Genomic DNA, 21,175 nt, shown 5'->3' on the forward strand with positions numbered 1-21,175 from the left:
AATGCAAAGTCAAAACACAGTTGAGAGGAAAACAGCATTGAAGAGATAAAAGTAAAAGGAATCTTGGAGACACAGGATCGAGCAGTATGATATAAAGGTCTGTTTCAATAATCAGTTAATGTGATCATCAAATACCATCAAGGTATTTGTAAATGACTAAAATATCCAAGGTAGACTAAGACTATAGATGCTAGCATAAGTTTTTTTATTTTATTGATTTTTTTATTTATTGATTTTTTTTACTGTGAATGAGCTGCAGAGGATGTTTTAAAAACTAAACAAAAACAGGATACATTCAACATTGTCGCCTCACAGCAAAAAGGTTGCTGGTTCGAATCCGATCCTGGGCCTTTCTGTGCGGAGTTTGCATGTTCTCCCTGTGCTTGCGTGGGTTCTCTCCAGGTTCTCCGGCTTCCTCCCATCATCCAAAAACATGCACCCCAGGTCAGGTTACCTGGCGCCGCGCTAGTGGCAGCCTGCTGCAGCAGCTCCCCCCTGAGAGCCCCCCCTGCTGTAGCGAAGAAATTTCCCCTCGGGGATTAATAAAGTGTATAAAATCAACACAAAAAAAAATCAAATCAAAAAGGAAAAAACTAAATCAAATTTGTGTCCAAACATTCAACGAAAGTCAACAAAGTCGACCGATAACAGAAAGACAGAAAGCCGCGGGTTGATCAATAACAAGAACAGTTATGTTTAAGTAGAGCAAGACTTTCAATGACAGCATCTCCCGTGGTTGAATGTCATAGACATAAATATATGTCTGTGTTGAGTATAAGCTGTGACTGCTTATTCCTCTCCTTTGTCTTACAGCCTCACCGTTAAGTCTAAACACAACCAGTAAATTGTCCGGGTGAGATGATGTCTCATGAATAATAAAAATATATTAAAATCAATTATATATAGATAAATAAATATATACATTTTGCAATCAGACTGTACAATAACTCACCTCTGGCCAAATCCACCCTACATCATCATTAACACCGTTGCACTGTTAATTAAATTGTATTTTATTTGTACATACTGTGCATTTAAATATATATATATATTTATACCTTTTCTACCTGTATTTTTATTCTGTCATTTTTATTGCTTTTGCCGTACCTTCGGCCATCACACTCGGTTACCATATTTCCTAGTGCACCTGAAGGCAGCGGGAGGCGGGCGGTGGGGAGAGGTAGAGGAGGAGCGGCAGAGAGAGAGGAGGGGGGACGATAGCAAGACCCAGCTAATGCCTCCACAGCAAGCCTGTTTACCACAAACCTCACGCTATTTCTGCGACATTGGCGCTAAAGATTAAAAAAAAATAATAAAAAAAAAAAAATTCAAGCATTATTCTTTTTAGCTTAAGATGTAAACTCGATGGGCCCTTTGGTCGAGGACAGAAATGTGCGCCGGTCGGTAGCTCGGTGAACGTGGAGACATAAAGGGCATCTGTCTCCGTCTGTGACCGAGCACCAACATCTAATCTTCGGATGAGAGGCGCCTTGTGAACGTTTGTGAAACCGGAGCAGCGGGGAACCTCAGCTGGACCGACTCCGGTCCCGGTGACAGCAGAAGCTGGTGGAGGGAAAAAGCACCGAGCTGTCAACATGAAATTCACGGAGCATCTCTCGGCTCACATCACCCCGGAGTGGAGGAAGCAGTACATCCAGTATGAGGTGAGGTAGAGCCAGATAAACCTGCAGCCCTGCTAGCCAGCAGCTAGCGGACAGGCTAACTACACGGATGTCTGTCCGGTTTCATACCAGTTAATTCATTTTGAGAACAAATGTAAGAGATGGCCTTCCTCCTCTGCCGCTCTCCCCGTCGTTATTTAACAGGAAGAGAGGAACTGCTTGCCCCGCAAATCAAGCAACAACAGCCCCCCCAGTGTTAGCGAGCAAACTAGACGAGCTAGGTTTGTTTTGTTGCTCTGCAGGTTCCAGCTCCGTCACATCAGGCGGCATCATGCTGGTATGAACACCGGCAGAGCAGACAAACCGGGAGTCGGCCGGTCTCTGGAGCTGCTGGGAGACAAGACATTTGACTGAGCGATCATTTATTGAGCTGGTTAATCTTTGTGCTCGTTAACTCCTCGTCTGTCCTCATAAAGAGCTGACCGAGCTGCCGGTCCTGCTGCTGGCGGACAGAGAGGTGCTGATAGCTCAATCTGCAATCTTTGATCCTTAAATGCTCATAACACAATACAACTTGTATCTAAATTTGTGCACAGGCCTGACAATGCAAACAAATGATATGAAAAATGTGCAAATTCTAGTAAAATGGTGCATTGTGTGCCACAGTATTTTCCACCGGTCCCGAGAGCTCAATGTGCTTGTCAAGGTTGTGTTAGGACTGCGGTGCGGTGTATTTTTACACAACAGAAACCTGGTGCTGATCCGGAGAGAATGGCACTTCTTATGTAAGTCCTACAAAATCTATATCCACACAGTAAGAGCCATTTACAGCTGCAACGCGGCTGTTCTGTGTGCTCGACTCGTTTCAATACAATCAATCAACATGTAATCAGTGTACAGTAATGTGGGGGATGTGAAAGGTTCACCTTGTTACGGTCATCAGGTTGAACTGTGGTAACAACAAGTTCTGCAGGACGTGTGTTCACTGTGTGGTTGAATTCTGCCGTCGGTGTTCGTTGCTTCGGTTTAAACGAGCTGCACTAAAACTAGTGTTGACTGAGAAGGCTGAAGGAGCTTTGAGAGGCTGTCTGCAATCTGCAGCTACACCATGAAAATGAATGATATGCATCCGACACACTGGAAGAACAAGGACAGCCTTTTAAACTCTGCAAGTCTAATTTTTCACAAGTCAAATACTGGAAGTCACTTTTCAGAACAATCAGGTCTTAAAAGTTTAAAATCCTCCTCCCCTCTTAAAACTTGTTTAGATGTATTTGACCTGACTTTCTTGTTCTCTGTCTTCTGGTCAGAACAATCGCTGAGCTGAGTTTGAAATTGTAGGGTTGAGGTTTTCTCAAAAGTAGTGTTGGGATTGAAAAGTGGCTGATGGTGTGCCACCGGTGGTGCGGTGGCATATGCCCATCCCTTCAGTGGCCGATTACTTACCTGTCCCTCGTGGTCTGCCGTTTCTCTTCCACCAGTACATACAGTTTTCCTGAAAGTGGTTGCCACACGTCAGACTGTCACACGTCCCCTGACAACAGGGAAGTCATTTCATATTCTCACTCTTGATATCCTTGCTCATAGCAAATATAAGAGCTAACATAGATTCATGTCATCCAGTCTTATAAACCATTTTCTACTGATGTCAATCCAGCGACAGACCACTTCGGAGCGGTATGTCACTCATGCCACTGGAATAGAAGTGGTATGAAATTATAATGCTGCTGGATCAATTATAGTATAATCGTGGGCACTTGATGAAACACAATGTGTGAGATTGAAATGGAGAAGCAAATTTTCCAACAGTGTCTTAATAAAATATGACGGTTGGTTCCCGGTTTAGTGGCTGCTGAATGCTGGGAAAATGACCAAATGTGTGTATAGCGCCTCCTCCTGGTAGGAATATACCATAAATACATACATCTCATTTCAGACAATAAGGTCATTGAAAATATCCCAACACCAATCATATCTGTGGTATAAGAGCTACTTATGCCACAATGATAGCAAGCAGTCACTTATTCAATGTGTTTATGGTGAATAATAAATTCAATTCAATTTTATTCATACAGCGCCAAATCACAACAAAGGTTATTTCATGGCACTTAACACATTAAAGTCCTCACAGCAAGACTTTACAATATTATACAGAGAAACCCAACAATTCAACAATTCCCACATAAGCTAGGAGGGAAAAACTCCTCTTTAAGGGAGAAAAACCTCCAACAGAGGGAAGAAAAACTCCCTCTTAACAGGAAGAAACCTCTGACAGAACCAGGATCAGAGGTGGGCGGCCATCTGCCTCGACCGGTTGGGGTGAGAGGAGAGCAGAGAGAGAAAAGGACAGCATAGAGATAGAAGAGAAGAACTGTTGGTGGAGACGACAAGCGCAGAGCAGAGACATGCCGCTCCATGACGGGACATCTGGAAAAGAAAGAACAGAAACTACGCGAGCGAAGGAACTGAATGGAGACAACAGATAATAAGAAAAAGCTATGAGAGAGAAAAGGATGGTGAGGTATGAGTCAGTTAAAGAGTAGGAGGAAAGAAAAGAAGCTCAGCATGTAACGAGGTCCCCCAGCAGCCTCGGCCTATAACAGCATAACTAAGGGTTGGTTCAGGTCTACCCGAGCCAGCCTTAACTATAAGCTTTATCAAAAAGGAACGTTTTGAGTCTAATCTTAAAGCTAGAGAGGGTTTCTGCCTCTCGAACACAAACTGGGAGCTGGTTCCACAGGGGAGGAGCCTGAAAACTGAAGCTCCGCCTCCCATTCTACTTCTGTAAACTCTAGGAACCACAAGTAGACCACCAGCGTACTGAGAGAGAAGTGCTCTGCTAGGATTATATGGTTCTATAAGATCTCTACGATATGATGGAGCCTGGTCATGAAGAACTTTGTAAGTCATCAAGAGAATTTTAAATTCTAGTCTTGATTTAACAGGAAGCCAGTGAAGAGAAGCTAAAACTGGAGAAATATGATCTCTCTTGCTAAATCCCATCAGTACTCTTGCTGCAGCATTTTGGATCAACTGCAGGTTTTTAATGAGTAATTTGGACATCCTAACAGCAAGGAATTACAATAATCTAGCCTAGAAGTAACAAACGCATGAATGAGTTTTTCTGCATTACGCTGAGGAAGGATTTTCCTGATTTTATTAATATTACATAGATGAAAGAAGGCAGTTCTGGAGATTTGCTTAATATGGTGGCTAAAGGACAAGTCCTCATCAAATATGACTCCAAGGTTCCTCACAGTTTTGCTGGAGGCCAAGACAACGTCATCTAGAGTAACTAAGTGATTACAGAAAGAGTTTCTGAGGTGTTTAGGACCAAGTACAATAACTTTTGTTTTGTCTGAATTTAGAAGCAGGAAGTTTTTGGTCATCCAGGCCTTTATGTCTTTTAGACAGGCTTCAAGTTTTACTAACTGATTAGTTTCATCTGGTTTTATAGAAAGAATTAGCTGAGTGTCATCTGCATAACAATGGAAGTTGATGCAGTGCTTCCTGATGACATCTCCTAATGGAAGCATGTACAAAGTAAAAAGTATTGGGCCTAACACTGAGCCTTGTGGAACTCCATAACTAACTCTTGTTTGTCTGGAAGACTCATTGTTGACATGGACAAACTGGAATCTATCTGATAAGTAGGATTTGAACCAGTCTGATGCAGTTCCTTTAATCCTCGTAACGTCTTCTAATCTCTGTAATAAGATCGTATGATCAATCGTATCAAAAGCAGCACTGAGGTCCAGAAGAACAAGTACAGAGACGAGTCCATTATCTGAGGCTAACAAAAGGTCGTTAGTAACTTTCACCAGAGCTGTTTCTGTGCTATGATGAACTCTAAAGCCTGACTGAAAATCTTCAAACAGATCATTCCTTTGTAAATGATTAAAAAGTTGATTTGCAACAACTTTTTCAGGGATTTTAGAAATAAACGTCAGGTTGGAAATTGGTCTGCAGTTTCCTAAAACAGCTGATCAAGAGTCGGCTTTTTAAGTAAAGGTTTAATAAGATGCCATATGTCTGGTTGGTTAATGTTCCACAACATGGAGCTTTATGTCATGTAATGTATGTTAAATTCAGTATGCCAAACAAATACACAAATGATTTGACATGTTAACTTCACCTTTCTGTTATCGATTGAGCAGACTGGCTGCGGTGGGTCGGCTAACATTAATATTAAAGCTATGTTAGCTTTAATAGTAGCTTCGGGGACATCAGCAAGGATGTTAGAGTCAAAATCAAAATCTGAATATTAAATGACTTTAGGGGACAGTGACAGTGTGACCGTGGCCTCCCAGGTGGTGTTAGGATCCAGTATATCTGCCGGTGCAACAGGAGATGGTCATACGTCGCTGACGGGATCGTCAGATGCCGCTGCACCGCCAGTCTCACGCCATCGGACGCTTTTTATTATCGGCGTCTCTCAGTTTCTCTGAATTCAACAAAATGTGCACATACAAGCACGATTTGAAGTGTCGTGAATATTTTGGACTCTAATCCCAGACCAATGAGCAACATGATGAAGTGTGACACGCACTGGTATTTTTGCAGTGACAATATTGAAAAATACTACTACTATTGAACAATATAATTTTGTCCACAGGTCGCATTTGCATCGTCTGGAGAGCCGTGCGAACACAAACAGCGATCAGATGATTAACGTGAACTACTAAACTACAACAGTTAAAGAACCAAAAAACAATGAATTAAAATCAAATTAATTCAAACTTCAATCACACTTCACTGTATTGCTGGTTGTGTGCAGCACGTAGGGTCTTGTGGCTTTGAGCAAAGATAACGTTGCACATACTAGGTTAGATGTTAAACAGGTGGAGCAGGGTGGTGGGTGGTGGTGGTGGTAGTGGATGTAGTGGTGGTGGTGGTTGATGTAGTAGTGGTGGGTGGGTTGTGGTGGAGGGTGGGAGTATGGAGGGGAGTAGACCTGGGCCACCAGGACGGCTGTTGAACCTTCCCGAGGTGTTGTGGGCTGAACTGGATGAAAGGCGGTGAAGGGAGGATCCACCTGACAACCTCAGTGACTTCCTGTTCATCTCACCGTGCTGTCGAGGCTTCGTACTCGCTGGTTCCTGCTTCCATCTGAACAAAGCCTGCACGGCGTTAGTTAGTGAGACGTTTGGCAGATGCTGAGTCACTTGACCTTTGCGGTGTTATTCCGCATTAATTTGGCACTTTGTGTGAACTGTAAAACTAAAACTCGACACAAACAGTGTGTGATGCAGCACAGGACATCTTAAACTGTTATTCGTGGAAGAAGATAAAGTCAAAACAGAAAGGAATTTTTCAACATTTTATCTTTTTTTTTTTTCACAAGTTTGTGCAAATGATTACCATCATCATATTTTTTGGCCACAGCCTCGAGTGAGCTGAGCTGCAGCAGATTTCTAAATGTTTAGGACACCGCAACGATTTCTCATTCGGCTCGTTGTGCATCGGCCCAAAAACAAAGCTTTTAATAGGACAACAAAGACTTAACATGGCTTTCAGGGAGTAAACAATCAATATTAGTTAAAGTCTTCAAAATGAATACAGTGGTTTATTAATGTTTCTCATTATGCCTGATTTGTTCTAATCCGTCTGTAAGCACACAGTGTTTCCCCTCACCGAGGGAGGTGGGGCTGTGGCCAACAAATTCAGGCCTTATATGACCCTTATATTACCATAAATGATCATTTAAATAAGATAAAGTATTTTGTTTTCACACTGGCTGACGGGCTGTTCTGTGATCTTTAGACGACATATGTTTGGCTCTTCTGTTGGACTGACAGGATGACTATAAAGGCCCGAGTCTGGCTTCCTCATGATCCCGTCTGTGTTGCCCAAATATCTGGCAAAACATTCCTAAAACCAAAATCAAATATTCCCTACTGGTTCTCTGATTACGCCAAATTGCTACTAAACATACGTTGGCTTTATTATATTTGATCAGATCTTTGTTTATAGTCCATAATAAGATTTTTATTTCCATTTCCACCTATCCTAACTGGTCGAGGCCTGTCTCCCTGTGTTTGTCTGGTGTTGCAGTTGTATCTGCTGGAGAGCTGATAATGCTATCATCCTTGTCTCAACATAACACAACATTTCATTTCTTTTAGGGTGGGCGGAGTTTCCAGGTGGTAATTATAGGGGACACGCTGATATGTTAGATGTCTATGTTGCAGGTGCAATCGTGTCCTCACACACCGATATCGTCCATACTGTGGGATGAGAAATTCTCAGCATGGGGAGAAATGATATAGTTGACAATACAACAGCCCTACAAAACAATGCAGTTCCCCTGCAGCCGTAGAGTGATGTTACTACTCTTCAGTCTTACTATTTGCAAGGATGTCATGTAAATTCTGTCAAATTGGTCACCGTCAGATCAGACCATCAGAAGTTGACTGCACACTCACACGATGCGTCAACACATCTGTGCATCCAGACAGCTGCTGTACTGTGAACAGAACCAAAAATGCTTCTGCATTCACTTTTCATTGCAATTAATTTTAATTTACAAATGATCTTTGGCCACGAACACACGCTGGCCTGCAGAAAGCACATCAACCAAACAACATCTTAAAGTTCTCATTTCTGTCTTTGTGCAACTTACTTTGAAAGAATGAACTTTAATTAGCTGGAGCGGCTATAATCTGCTGCCGGGGAGGTTTGCCAACAGTCCAAAATACAGACATATCCAATTCACATCAGACAAAGGAAGTCTTCACAAACGAGGCCTAGTTGCTGATTAATTTCCTGAAGATCTACTGTATGAATTTTTTTTTTTGGAGCGAATGCCTCAAGCAAGAAAGAAAAGTCTTCAGATTTGTTAGCTTGTGGCTGTCAGCACATCTGGGCATTTTATCGATGAGCACGGCATCATATAGGAGTATAGCATCCGTTGTTGTTACAGCCTGTTAATATGTATGTGTATAAATAGGCTATAAAGTTACATGTAGTTTGGTTCTATACTACACTACTGTGGCTGGACTGCAGCTATCACATTCCCCCCTCGCTGCACCTGTAAAGCGCTGCTGTTAGTTTCTCAAAAGTCATTGATTTTTAGACTCCCCGTTGTTGCTCTCACTCATTTTGGTTATTTATGCCCTGGTTCATCTACGCATTCGTCTGCTTTTCAGGTCTGCTTTAGCCACAGCCAAGTTTTTTGCTGGAAGTCAGTCGCTATCAGTGATCTCCCAACACATTGTTTTAATACTTTGTCTCTTTTGCAGCGCGGTCGGTCACATTAAGTTTAGCCAAAGGTCTTTTCCTGTAGTTGCAGTCTGTGTATGAGACGCCTCAGCAGCCCTGTTCAGTGTTACTCTGGCCTGCCGCCCCCACTCCGGCTAAGCTTGGCTCCAGAGATCCAAACAGCAACAAACAGCTGTAATCACTGGGGCTGGGATAAGATGCTTTTTTTCCTGATTCGATAGCAGGGTTTCTCCGACCATCACAACACTTAAGTACAATGTCTAAGTGTTTTTTCACGGCACCTAATCCAAATGATCAGAAAAGAACAGTGTTAAGTGTGTCGGTGTATGTAGCGAGTGTGTAGTTGAGAGAGACAGACGGTGAGAGTGTGTGTGTAGCGGCGAGGCTGTTGACCGGACAGCCCTGTTGAGCGGAGTATGACGTTAACAGTAGAGCTGCAGTATGTGTACAGTTTCAGCTATCTGTCAGTAAATACATGCTAAAAGACCTAAAGACCCAGACATGCTCCAGTGGTCAGCCTACTACCTGCCAGTCAAAGTGAAGGGAGGTAAAATCTCAAAGTCAGCGCCTCCTATGTGAACCTGTCCAGGCTCACTGAAGGGGAACGTCTGGGGCTCAGTTTGGCTTATTTACAACGTACATTAATACGAGTCAAGTTCTTGTTAAGTTGATCTGTTGGCTGAGGCAGATTCGGATAAAGAGCTAGACTAATAAGAGTATGGTTTGAGATAGAAATACAATTTTAACCATTTCCAAAAACAATGCACTTCACTTGTCAAGTTAGTTTTTCTGAGGCATATTTCAGCAGCATCTTTGCTATATATATTTTGACTCTTTCTTGAAGCTTTGTTAATTATTAGTAAACACCCTTTAAGATGTCAGTAGGTCATAGGCTAATATAGAAGTCGTCATCCTGTTCGTTAAATAAAGTACTTATAACAAAATAAGATAACAAAAAAAAGCACTGTTATAATAAAGTTAAATAAATTAATGTTACCCATATATCCAATGTCTACCTATCTTAAATAGAATCATGGAGAACCTATCCCAGCTGACATTTGGCGAAGGCAGGATTACATTCTGGCCAGGTCGCCGATTCAATTCAATTTTATGAAAACACCGCTACATCAGTGGTTATCTCAAAGCACTTAACATAGTAACGTCCTTACAGGAGAACCCTGAAAGATTATAGAGGAACCCAACAGTATAACAACTCAACCTTGAGTGATAGCTGGTAGGAAAAGAAACAACAGCTCTTTTAACTGTGAAAAAAACCAACTAAAAAGTAGGAAGAAAACACTCCTCTTTAATAAAAAGAAACCTCCAACAAAGCCGGGCTCACAGGTGAGCTGCCGTCGGCCGCGACTGGTCGGGGGGAGCTTAGAGACAAAAGAACAGCACAGAGGTACCAGAGACAACTAACAGGAAAGTAGTGGTAACACAGTGTTATATGTAGAAGGTGGTGGTAATGCACCTAAAAGCTGCTTGCGTACCATTGAGTGACAAAAGGAGAAGAGAAGGACGTTCCAAACAGGCGCCAGTTAAACCAGATTAGATGCTGCTGTACAAACAGGAGAAACACGCAAACCTCCACAGCCATCGGACGTTTCTGTGTGGAACTCAATAAAGCTAACCTATGATGTCTACCAACACTATGCAGTCATTTGAGGGCGAAGCATCGAGCATCGACTGATTAACATTCAATGGCTAGCTTTGTCACCAGACAAAGGATGTTTTATATCAGGCGAGCAGCGCAAACAACGGCCCTCCTCTCAAAGACGATAGCTAACGACATGCTTCCCATCAGCTTTGTCCGATGTGAGGGGTTCTTGAAGTTTGATGGCATTTGTTGCGCCCAAATTGATGGCACAAGTGAGCCTTTTTTTTTTCTCTGCTCTTTTTGTGTGTAGCTGTGTCCTCAGTCACATAGTTCCCAGTAAATATTGGACCGTGTTTTTGCTTAAAATCCCTAGTTGGTCCTTACAGGCTAATCAGACACCAAAACACTTCCAGCAGTTTGCTACACTCGCACAAAGGACTTTACACCTTTGGAAAGGTATCACGGAGGCAACTATTTTATCTTTCATTGAGACAATTGATATGTAAACAGCAGAAGTGCAGTGGTCATGTTACAAAGCAGTCTACAGAAGCATGTATTTGATTGGCTGATGCTGTGCAATGTGTTACAGCAAAAAAAATGAGCTTGGCTTTTTTTTCAGTCAGCACACAGTGTTTCAGGAAGTAACTGATTGTAAATGTTTACAAAAACTGAGAATGATCATTAGTCGCAGTCCAAAAATATAATTACAATGATAGCAGATGGATAGATTACGTGACTGTTTAACTTTGTAACCAGAGCATGTAGTTCTGGCCTGGACAGTCCTGATAAAGCAGTGCTATGAAGGTGATACCCCCTCTAAATTATCTTTGTATCAGTTCAAATGATAAGCATTGATGCTCAGGTGCACTTACAGACATTGACAAATGGGTTTTCATCTTTACAGCTCATTGAAAAAATGCTTAATTCCTCCTAAAAAGAAATGAAAAGCAATTTTCTTCATGTCTACCTGCAGACCTTTGGTATGTCCTGGAGTACAGAAAAGTGTACAAAGAGATCAATTATTGTTTCCTTTACAAAGACACTCTGTACCTCTAGAAAAGATTATAAATAATTGGATTATTTGGATTATATATTTCAAACTAACTGCTTTCTTTGATAAGTATCACACATGTTTTCAAACTTGTAGTCGGCGATTCAGCCTATTTAAGTGGATTAAAATAGTCCCTCTGCTATTTTGTATCATTCTATGCACCACACTGAACAGAGAAGAGATCAGAAAAAAAACCTTATCAAGCATGTTAAAAGTAAAGGATATGAGATCATATCCAAGCAACTTGATACTCCCAGGACTAATGTTGCAGATATTAAGAAGTTTAAGGTCAGTTGGATTGTAGCCAACATCCCTGGACGCAGCTGCAGGAGGAAAACTTGACCCCAGGTTGAACAGAAAGATGGTGGACAAGAACCACAGAAACGTTCCAAAGTGATACGAGCTTCAAGGTCAAGGTGAATCAGTGTGAGAGTGGCCTTATGAAAGAACACACACGCTGTTGGAAAAACAAACAAAAACACATGAACAAGCCGGACTTGATTTTGCTGAAATGTTTATTTACAAGTCACGATGCCTCTGGATGAATGTCCTTCAGACAAACCAGCTTTTTGGCAAGTCACATCAGTTCTATGTACATGGATGAAAGAAATAAAGTTTTTCAAGAAATGAAAACCGTACTAACTATAAAACATGGAGGAGGCTGAATTCTGTTTTCAGGCCGTCATGCTGCGCCCGGCCCCAGGGTGCCTTAAATCTGTGCAGGACACAATGAAATCTCTAGACTATCACGGCATTCTGCAGCAAAACGTACTGCCCAGTGTTAAAAAGCTCTCTATGTCACAACATATGGATCCTCCATGACCCCAAACAGAATAGCTCAGAACAAAAAAAATTAACTGTTCTGAAGTGGCCTATAAGTCCTGATCTGAATCCTATTGAAGACAGAGAAAGAGCTGAAACGTGTAGTCTGGCGTTGGCAAGCTTTAAACCTGAGAAGGCTCGAGCAGTTTGCTCAGTAAGAGTGGACTGGACGACCTGCAGACAGCTTTCATTGAGTAATCAGCTGTTTGCAGTGATCGCCTCTGAGGTTGTGCAACAAAATATTAGGTCTCATTTTAGTCCATGCAGTTTTCTTTTTTTTTTTGTATTTAGAATACTTTGTTGAATGTAAAAACAAAAGTAAACTTTGGATGCTGATTATTTTGGTACATTTTAAGGTATTTCAGAAAAAATAATGGGTTTTTCTTTTTCCAATTGTTTTTTGGAAATGCTCATTTCCACCCAAGTTTCGCATGGAGTCTGTTTCTTCCTGCTCCCGTGGCGTTCGGACTCAGACCAGATGTAGCTTGTTGTTGTTATTGTTTCTGGCCTCGGGCCCAGTTGGTTTTAGTCCTGTGAAGATGTGGGACCCCGGGCCTCTGACGTTTGCAGAGCTGTGTCGACCAGCGCTGTTCGATGGGCGTCGTGCTTTCTTGTGTTGGCTGTGTTCGGGTCAGACGCCTAGAGGGGCAGATCAATACACAGAGCCGTGGCGATGTGTGCTGGAACAAAGACGGCGTCTCTGTTTTCATGCTGGCTTGTGCTGTTTCAACCATGCTATGATTTGTTATAGTTGGCCTATAGACATTCCAACAGCGCACCAGCTAATTTTTTCCTGCAGGGTTATCTGCAGAAATGTGTGAGACTCAGACTCTGTTGACACACTTGCTGCATTTAAACCTGAGATGGATGCAGCTTTATTTAACCTGGCAGATTCCTAGCGTGACTAGCAGACAGGAGCTCTAAGAATATAAATGCCTGATGGTCATCTGTATGACTCAATAGACTCATTGACTGGCTGAAAACCCTGCCGGATGACTACATGACGGCAGCACTCACTCAGAGTCTTAGATATTTTTTCTCAAGAATATTAGGTGTTTTTTTGTATTGGGTGACTTTTAGCAGGGGGACAAATGATGAACCAGATAAAAAAAAAAGGAAACGCTAGGTCAATAAAAGAGGAAGGGGCCGAGAAATGTTGTGCTCCTTTTATCAGTGCTAAAACTTCAGATCGTTTTCTTAATCAACCGATTTAATTAATTAAAAAGAAGTTCATTAGAAGTTCCAAGAAGCTGTGACATCTTCTCGTTGCTCACATTTGAGAAGTTGGAAAAAACAAACGTTTGACATTTTTGCTCGATTAGACCAATTAATTGAAAATCAAAATAGTTACGATTGAATTTTCAATCAACGAATTGATTAGTTGAACCTCGAGAGAAGAGGAATGAAAGCTCTTCGCCGCCAGCGTCAAACAGCAGATACGTACGTTTCCATCCGTTTCCATCCAAATAACATTTTTAAACTAAAAAATGAAATGCTAAATAATGCTCATTTTCAGACTCCAATATTATGTGATTAGGACTTGGTTTGTCAAGAAACAGGCTTTTCCTGACCATTATAACACTGGTTTTGTAAACTGATATGCTTTAAGTCAGGAGTGCCCAATGGGTTGATCACGACCGACCAGTCGATCACGACGTCTATGCAGGTAGATAGCGCTCCATTCAAAAAGACAAAGCCACTCCATTTATTTTCAAATTTTCATCCCGCCTCAATATGCCAGTTGATTGATATAAATAGCAGCCACTCTGTGGCCAGCGGCTTCTGTAGCTTTCAAGCTTTCAAGACTTTGCTTTACTCGGTTTAATCGCTTCATTCATGTGTTTTCCATTCGGAGAAGACATCAAACGCTGCAACGTTTCATCATCCACATTCCGTTGACTCGATTGTTCATCACAGAGATGCAACATATATCGCATGAAACTGCACAACATGAGCCTTCCAACAATGTCAGTGCCTCGTCTGTGTGACAAAGCGCTGCATCAAATGTAATCATCGATATACTCTGCAATTAGCTCCGCGTCCATCTTCACACCCGCTACTCTTGAATTGAGGCCGAAGTCCCGATCACGTCACAACGTGCCGCATATAACAAAACAACAAACAGCAGAACTCACCCTGTCTGATGATACTTGTTGTTCCACGAAACGTTCTCAACTAAGCCGGTTTTGAAATCGCAGCTGACTTCTGCATAGTCTCCAACATAGGGTTGACATAACATTTGTATTAAAAATTTCAAAAATAGCAGCGAACCACCAGCCAGGTTTCACACAAATCACAGGGGCTGAGTGTGAGTCCCTGGTTTGGGCCCCATGGCCTCCCGCAGGCATCAAAATAAGGTAAATATTATAATGCCAGGTACATTTTATTTATGTATTTTCAGCAGTGGAATTTTTTATTTTTTTTGGTAGATCACATTGCGTTTATGAGGCATTGCTCATAAACGCAGCCATGCTTTCAGTCAAGTACAGAAATCCCAATTCAAAGTGGCCTCACAGTTTAAACGAAACATGAAAAATAAAGAACACAATCCGAGCGGCAGCATTCACTCCAGATGTTAAAAATCTTCACTCTACTACAGCGACGGGCCGGTTATCCAAAGTTACCTTCGCTGTCATGGTTTTGTCTCTGTTGCTGTTCCCTCACCTTTTAAAAGGATTGTCCAGCACGGTGCAGCATTTGCTTGAATTACCTGATTCAACTCATTGTATTCTGTTGTGTGTTTATTCATTAGGTGCCGAATCAAATTATTAGTATGAAACGCAGCTCTGTTAGTTCAGCCTTGCAAAACTCTCTATTCTTTCTCAAAGTTAATTCTCAATTTGGAATATTTTCACACTGCAGACATTTTATCTTCAGCTTCTGCATCCTGCCACCAATCCTCCTCTGTTTACAACGCCTGCGTGACAGCTGACGTAAAACAAAGGATCAGTGAAGCTCAATTTAAAACATACCTCGATTGGCTCTGGTACATTAGATTTAGCAGCAGAAGGATAATTACTAATTTATAAACGCCATTGGCCTGAGTTACTTTTCTCCTAATATGTATTTTTCTTAGTCAACACAACACTGCAGCCGAGGTCTGTGCACAGCAGTAGGAGTGGAAACTCCGAGCCACAGCCGCCGGAGTTCATGGGAAGTTAGCTTGCTGAGCGTAGCTGGTTTCTGGTGGAGTGAGAAATAGAGAAGCTGACAGCAAAATAAGGGTGAATCAACAATCCTTTTAATTTTTTTTACTTGCAGTCCCAGCCCTGGTCAGCAGACATTTAGAGAGCGACCTCTGAAACACTGACAGACAACATTGAACATTTCATTATTTAGTCATTTGTTTCTATTAAGTTTAGTGAACATTGTTTATTTCTCCTGAGGGATTAATATCTTAATCTATATTAAGATTTGTCCTTTTTTGTCCACTGTGTATTTTACCACCATTTTATGCTTTTAAGATTTAAGTGAGTAGTAAACAAAGGTCTGCATATTTACAATGTAGATTTGGTTTTCTTTCCTGTTCTGGGGTCAGTGGTGAGACGGCAGATTATCTGTGAATTCTTGTGTTTTATTAGCAGCTACATAACCTGACACAGGGTGGATGTGTTCTCTCTCACAGCGTCTCTGTACAAAATCTGGCAGTCTGTATATTCTCATTTTCACTGGACCTGTCTTTGAGGGAGGGTGAAGTCATCTCCAGAATATGACAACTTGAAGTACTATTGAAGTAACAGTCAATACAAGCGGCATACCAAGACGGAGCTATCAGGAAGGGCGGTGGTAGATAACTGGAAGTAACATGCTTTGCTGCTTTGATTAGTATTTGTTTTTTTAGTAGATTCTCTTGCAGATCAACATCTTTTACCAGGAAATGTACGTCTTTTAGTGGAACCAGTGGTAGGCTGGGTCTCATTTCAGAAACAAATTAACTTGATGTTGTGTTCAGGCACCCCTCTCAAGTTTGTAAAGTCAGTACTTCCACATTTACCACTTACCGGCAGTCTCCGCTGCTGCAGCTGCCAGATGCCGTCCGCTGAGAGTCTCACACTTTTTTCCTGCTTTCCGTGTCTACATGCTACGTCTATTTTTGCCAGACTTATCTGCATCTCAAGTGGCAATGCCACTTGTGATAAATAGGTCTGTGACTTTTGTCTGAAAAATGCAAGAAAAAGATTAAAAAAAATATATCGTATTAGTGTTAGTAATAAAACGATTTAAATGTTGTGCTTCCCTGGTAATGAACTGCAGTCAGTGGCTTGAACTCCGGGATTAGAGTATTAAAAAATGACACCGTAAACTAGGGTCGTGGAAAGGTAAACATACAAAGAACAAACAGGGAAGATCTTGGTTGGCTTCGACAATTCACACCTGGCAGTGGCATTTTGTTTTTCCCAGTTACCAGTATGTTCATGAGTGATTGATGAGTAAATATGATGTTGTCATGTGATATTTGCTAACTTTAAAGACAATTGAGGAGCATATGGTGCGTTCTTGGACAGTCGGTGCCCCAAAGCACATCTTTGGGAAAGAGACGGTCTCCGTTCTCTGTTGTGTTTGGAGGTCTCTCTCAGGCCTATCAACCTGTTGGGACATATTTGATCTTTAATTGACTTCAAATGAGGCGGCCCGGTCTTTATCTCTGTGTTTTAGACCACTCGGCCCTTTGATAATGTTCCTTTTAGCAGAATATAGTTCTCCTGGTCTCTCGATCTGATCTGGACGGGAAGGAGACGATGACGGGTAGCAGAGGACTGATGGTTGCAGAGAAAGAGAGAAGGAGCAAGAGGGACAAAAACGGGGGAATATTGTGTGGAGATGGAGAGATATGAACAGAAACACGGAGGTCAGCGTAGACGGAGTGAAGTGACTCGCACTGTATAATTAGATTCAAGAAACTGTCCATAGAAGGAAGTTGAGAATAACAGTGGAGACGGAAGAGAAAGATTAAAGGAGAGATGAGCAGAGGATCTCACATTTCCACAGGCTTTATTGTCATAATCCCAATACAAACTGTAATTAAAGCTCTTTCTAGGACCGAAGACAAACCTGTGGGGAACAAGAAAAAGCTTAATATATAAAGGCTGAGAAAGCTAACCGGTATAAAGGACAAAGACCAGAACTACAGCTCATGGACCCGACTGTTATTAGAGGATAACACACCGACACATATTCATTTCTTATGCGAGCTGACACACACATTCGTAGGTTGCATTTAGAGATAGATTCATTTGACAAAATTTAAAACATACTCGACAGGCTGATCACAAATGACAGACTTCATATACAATTATTTTTAAATTATCAATAAAAGATACACAATAAGGTCTTATGGCTTATTTCCATCATGGTCCTCAATTCCAGTACAAGATGGCAGATAGTATAAGATAGTGCAAGCAAGAGTGACAAAACCAAACAGACATACGATCTATGTACAACTGCAAATTATTAACAGCCATTTCTTTAGATCTGATTAAAAAACTCCTCTCAACTTGGTTTAGTTTAAGCGAGATAGGCAGCTGACATGCAACTGGATATAAAAAAGTATTTTTCCCAAAACATGATTTAAATGTCATAGGAATAATATTAGTTCAATTTCCCTTTTTCACTAAGTTGAAATAATTAGATAAATAGGGAGGTGCAGATTCATTCACAATCTTAATTTGCACCACCCTTTTATTTACAGGGAGAAGGTTTGATTTATTCAAATGAACTGCATCCAGTTGGGTTAATAAGATCTCCAAATACAATTTCCTTGCTATCACTTTGTCTTTGTCTGCTGCAGTTAGTTTCCTTCATCACCCAGAATCTCTCCATGGAGGTCCCAACATATATTCGAGTTACACTGTCCTAGAGTTCCATCAATTAAATGAAAAGTAATCAGGATCATGTTAAGTTCCTTCGGTGTTTAGCAGTCTCACCGTGATGGTGTCATCGGCAAACACTCATGACTGCTGCAGCATGTATGAACATCACATCTTTGAGTGTGTTATATATACAGAGGAGGAGAGAGGACACGTCCCATCCAGAGAGCCGGTGGATGTCACGGACAGCTCGGGAAATCGACCGTTTACTTTCACTCTTTGTTTCCTGCACTGGAGGAAGTCCAGAATACATCCAACAGTACCATGAGCTAAGCCAAACCTTCCTGTGAGTTGTAAATTATAGCTGAACAGTTTTGAAGGCTTCAGTCTGATTATAAGTCTGGAAACCCAATCTGCATGAAGGTTCGTTCAGCCACTATGAAGGGCGGACCAATCAGTGACCATTAACGGGTGGCTAACTACGAATGTGGCCAAACCCAAATATTGAATTTTTCATGATTGTTGGAGCGCTCGATGTGCTTGTATATGTAATTGAGTTTGTGTGGCATCCTAAAACCTTCTTCTGGAGCTTTATGCCAGTTGTAGTTGTCAAGATGTTCGGTCCCCTTTATTTGTCCTTTTTCAAATGACTTTACTACTATAATTAGTAATCGGGTCTGAGGCAAATGGCAACCCACAGTGACATCACCCATTGGTGTGTGACCTGCCGTTATGAAGCCTTGCTAGTTTGGAGTGGAGGGAGTGAAGTGACCATATTTGGGTGAACTGGGAGGAGCAAGCGGTGGCTCTAACTCGATCTGATTGGAAACCGGAGGACATTACGCCCCGCCTACCTACAGTGGCAACCCAACTGCACCACAGGCCTGTCAATCAAACAGACACACTCCCAAACATACCCCTTTTTTACCCTAGGGTAGTTGAAATCTTAAATTTAAATCTTAAAAGTATTTTCAAATTCATTTTTTTTCACCACCTATCTGAATATGCTGCAGTGCACAGCCACCTTAAATGTTAATGATGCAGCTTCTTTTTGTTGTTGTTGTTGTTGTATTCCTTCCACCAAATAGCTGTTACTCCACTTGACTGCACTGCATCTAATGTGTGTGTAGCTGTTGAGAAAGAATAATTTGAATTTTTATCCAAACATTCTCAACATAACAACATAAAAAGCTGCCCACAAATGAATCAGCAACTGGTCTGATAGTTTATCAATCCCTCTTTTCTCAAGTCAAAATGTTCCATTTATCTCGTTTCAACTTTTAAATGTCGGGCTTTTCTTTGTCTTACTGTCTTAGTGTGGAAGTACATTTAGTATCTTTGACTGTTGTTCTGACAAAACAAGCAAACCTGAATTGATATTGAAAATAATTATTAGTTCCAGACCTAAACACATAACTCAAGTGTGTTTGATGATGTTACAGTAGATTCCTCTGTAGATAAAATATCTACAACATGTGGAGAAAATCCAAACCGATATCTTCCTGCATTCTTTAGTGTATTCTGATTTTTAGTTCTTTAAATGACATAAAACAACTACAAAAATAGTCCTGATGTGAAGGTTACAGCGATTCAAACCATTTGACAAATAATTGACAAGCTGATAATGACACAAATAAAAAAAGTAAAACAACTTTAGACTGAGGTAAAAAAAGAATGGTTGAAAATTCACAAGGAAACGCATCCGATTAATTCAATTACAAATCATTTCATTTAAAATATGTAATTTAATACATGAATACAATAAAATAAATTCGTAAATAGAATAAAAAAGTGACCGTTCTACTTTTATTTCAAAAGTCAGGTTAAGAAGGCTGAATTAAAAATAAATTTGAGATGATTTTAGCTGGTTAACACACAAACAGTCAATCATTTAGCTATTCATCTTTTCCGACAGGTGAATAATCTTTGTAAAGATATCAAGATTAAAACCCGTCACTAATTTTAGTCATATTTTTCATATGAAAACAGTCATATGTTAATGCTAAAGTTTAGATTTAGCTTTTGATTTGCGTCATTTGAGCCTCATCGGTGACTTCACTGCCCCCCAACAAACCCCTCACCCCAGCCCTTGCTTCCTTTTGGGGCTATTCTCTTTTCTTTCTGCCAAAATGCCTTCGTGGTCTTGACATTTAAAGAACGCTGCTTCCTTCATATCGCCTTTGTAACACCTTCACTTTGCATCTCGGTGTCTGCACCAGGTTAACAGAAAAATGAGCAACAAGCAGGAGATCTTAGGTTTCCACAGGACACAAATGCAAGTTTAATCCAGTTATGACTCGTATAATCCTTCTGACAGTTTGGTGTCAAGCAACGAAGTGTTTGTCTCCTTGTGGGTGCGGGTTTTGGGAAAAGAGAGAGAGGGCCTGGGAATGTATGAGATTAGGCAGAAGGAGACAGAGCAAGAGGGTCGGCAGAGAAAGAAATTAATTGTAAGTAGATGGACGAAGGCGGAGGTGAAATCCAAAAGGTTGTAGGTGCTGAGGGATTGAAGGAAACACTGGAGAGATTAAATAAAGAAAGAAGAGCTCTCGCACATGCAGATTCGTGGTGCGACGGTCTGCCTGCGGCGATAACCACAAACCGGGTCGTCTGCATGAAGGTGGAGGTGTGAGAGCAGAGAGAGGAGATGCCCTCGACTGACCAGCAGGAGGCCGAGAGCAGGAGGAAGGAGAGAAGGAGAGAAGGAGAGAGTGACGGGGAAAGGGCAGAAGTAGGGTAATCTGGGAGGATAAGTGGAGCTGCCCTCCTTCTCGTTGAGCTGTTGGTGTTTTGTTTTGGAAACCTTACGCCTTAGCACATGCTGAGCCAGCCTGCTGACCACACACACACACACACACACACACACACACACACACACACACATAGGGGCCTCGGGAGGAGTGTGGGAAAGCACGTCGTTTTTCTGTGATCATCTAAATGTGCGCCTGCTGATGATAGCATGACATGAAATTGGCGAACAAAGCGCTTTGTCACCGCAGGTTACTGTCAAAATACAAAGCTGTGTGCTGTTTAGACGTTAGGACCAATATAA

The 21,175-nt window shown here is 41.4% G+C and overlaps 1 protein-coding gene across 1 annotated transcript in view; it reads left to right on the plus strand.

Moving 5' to 3' along the window:
- The first annotated feature begins 1,191 nt into the window (after positions 1 to 1,191).
- Positions 1,192 to 21,175, plus strand: part of LOC138212780 (xenotropic and polytropic retrovirus receptor 1 homolog) — a 45,810-nt gene continuing 25,826 nt past the window's right edge. Inside the window, exon 1 of the mRNA XM_069173342.1 lies at positions 1,192 to 1,664. Within this exon, the coding sequence (XP_069029443.1) occupies positions 1,596 to 1,664 (69 nt within the window). The 5' untranslated portion in view covers positions 1,192 to 1,595. The remainder of the gene's footprint in view (positions 1,665 to 21,175) is intronic.

This window comes from Embiotoca jacksoni, unplaced genomic scaffold (assembly GCF_022577435.1).
Source record: "Embiotoca jacksoni isolate LCO1_2020_lvr unplaced genomic scaffold, fEmbJac1.0.p SCAF_59, whole genome shotgun sequence".
Classification (NCBI taxonomy): domain Eukaryota; kingdom Metazoa; phylum Chordata; class Actinopteri; family Embiotocidae; genus Embiotoca; species Embiotoca jacksoni.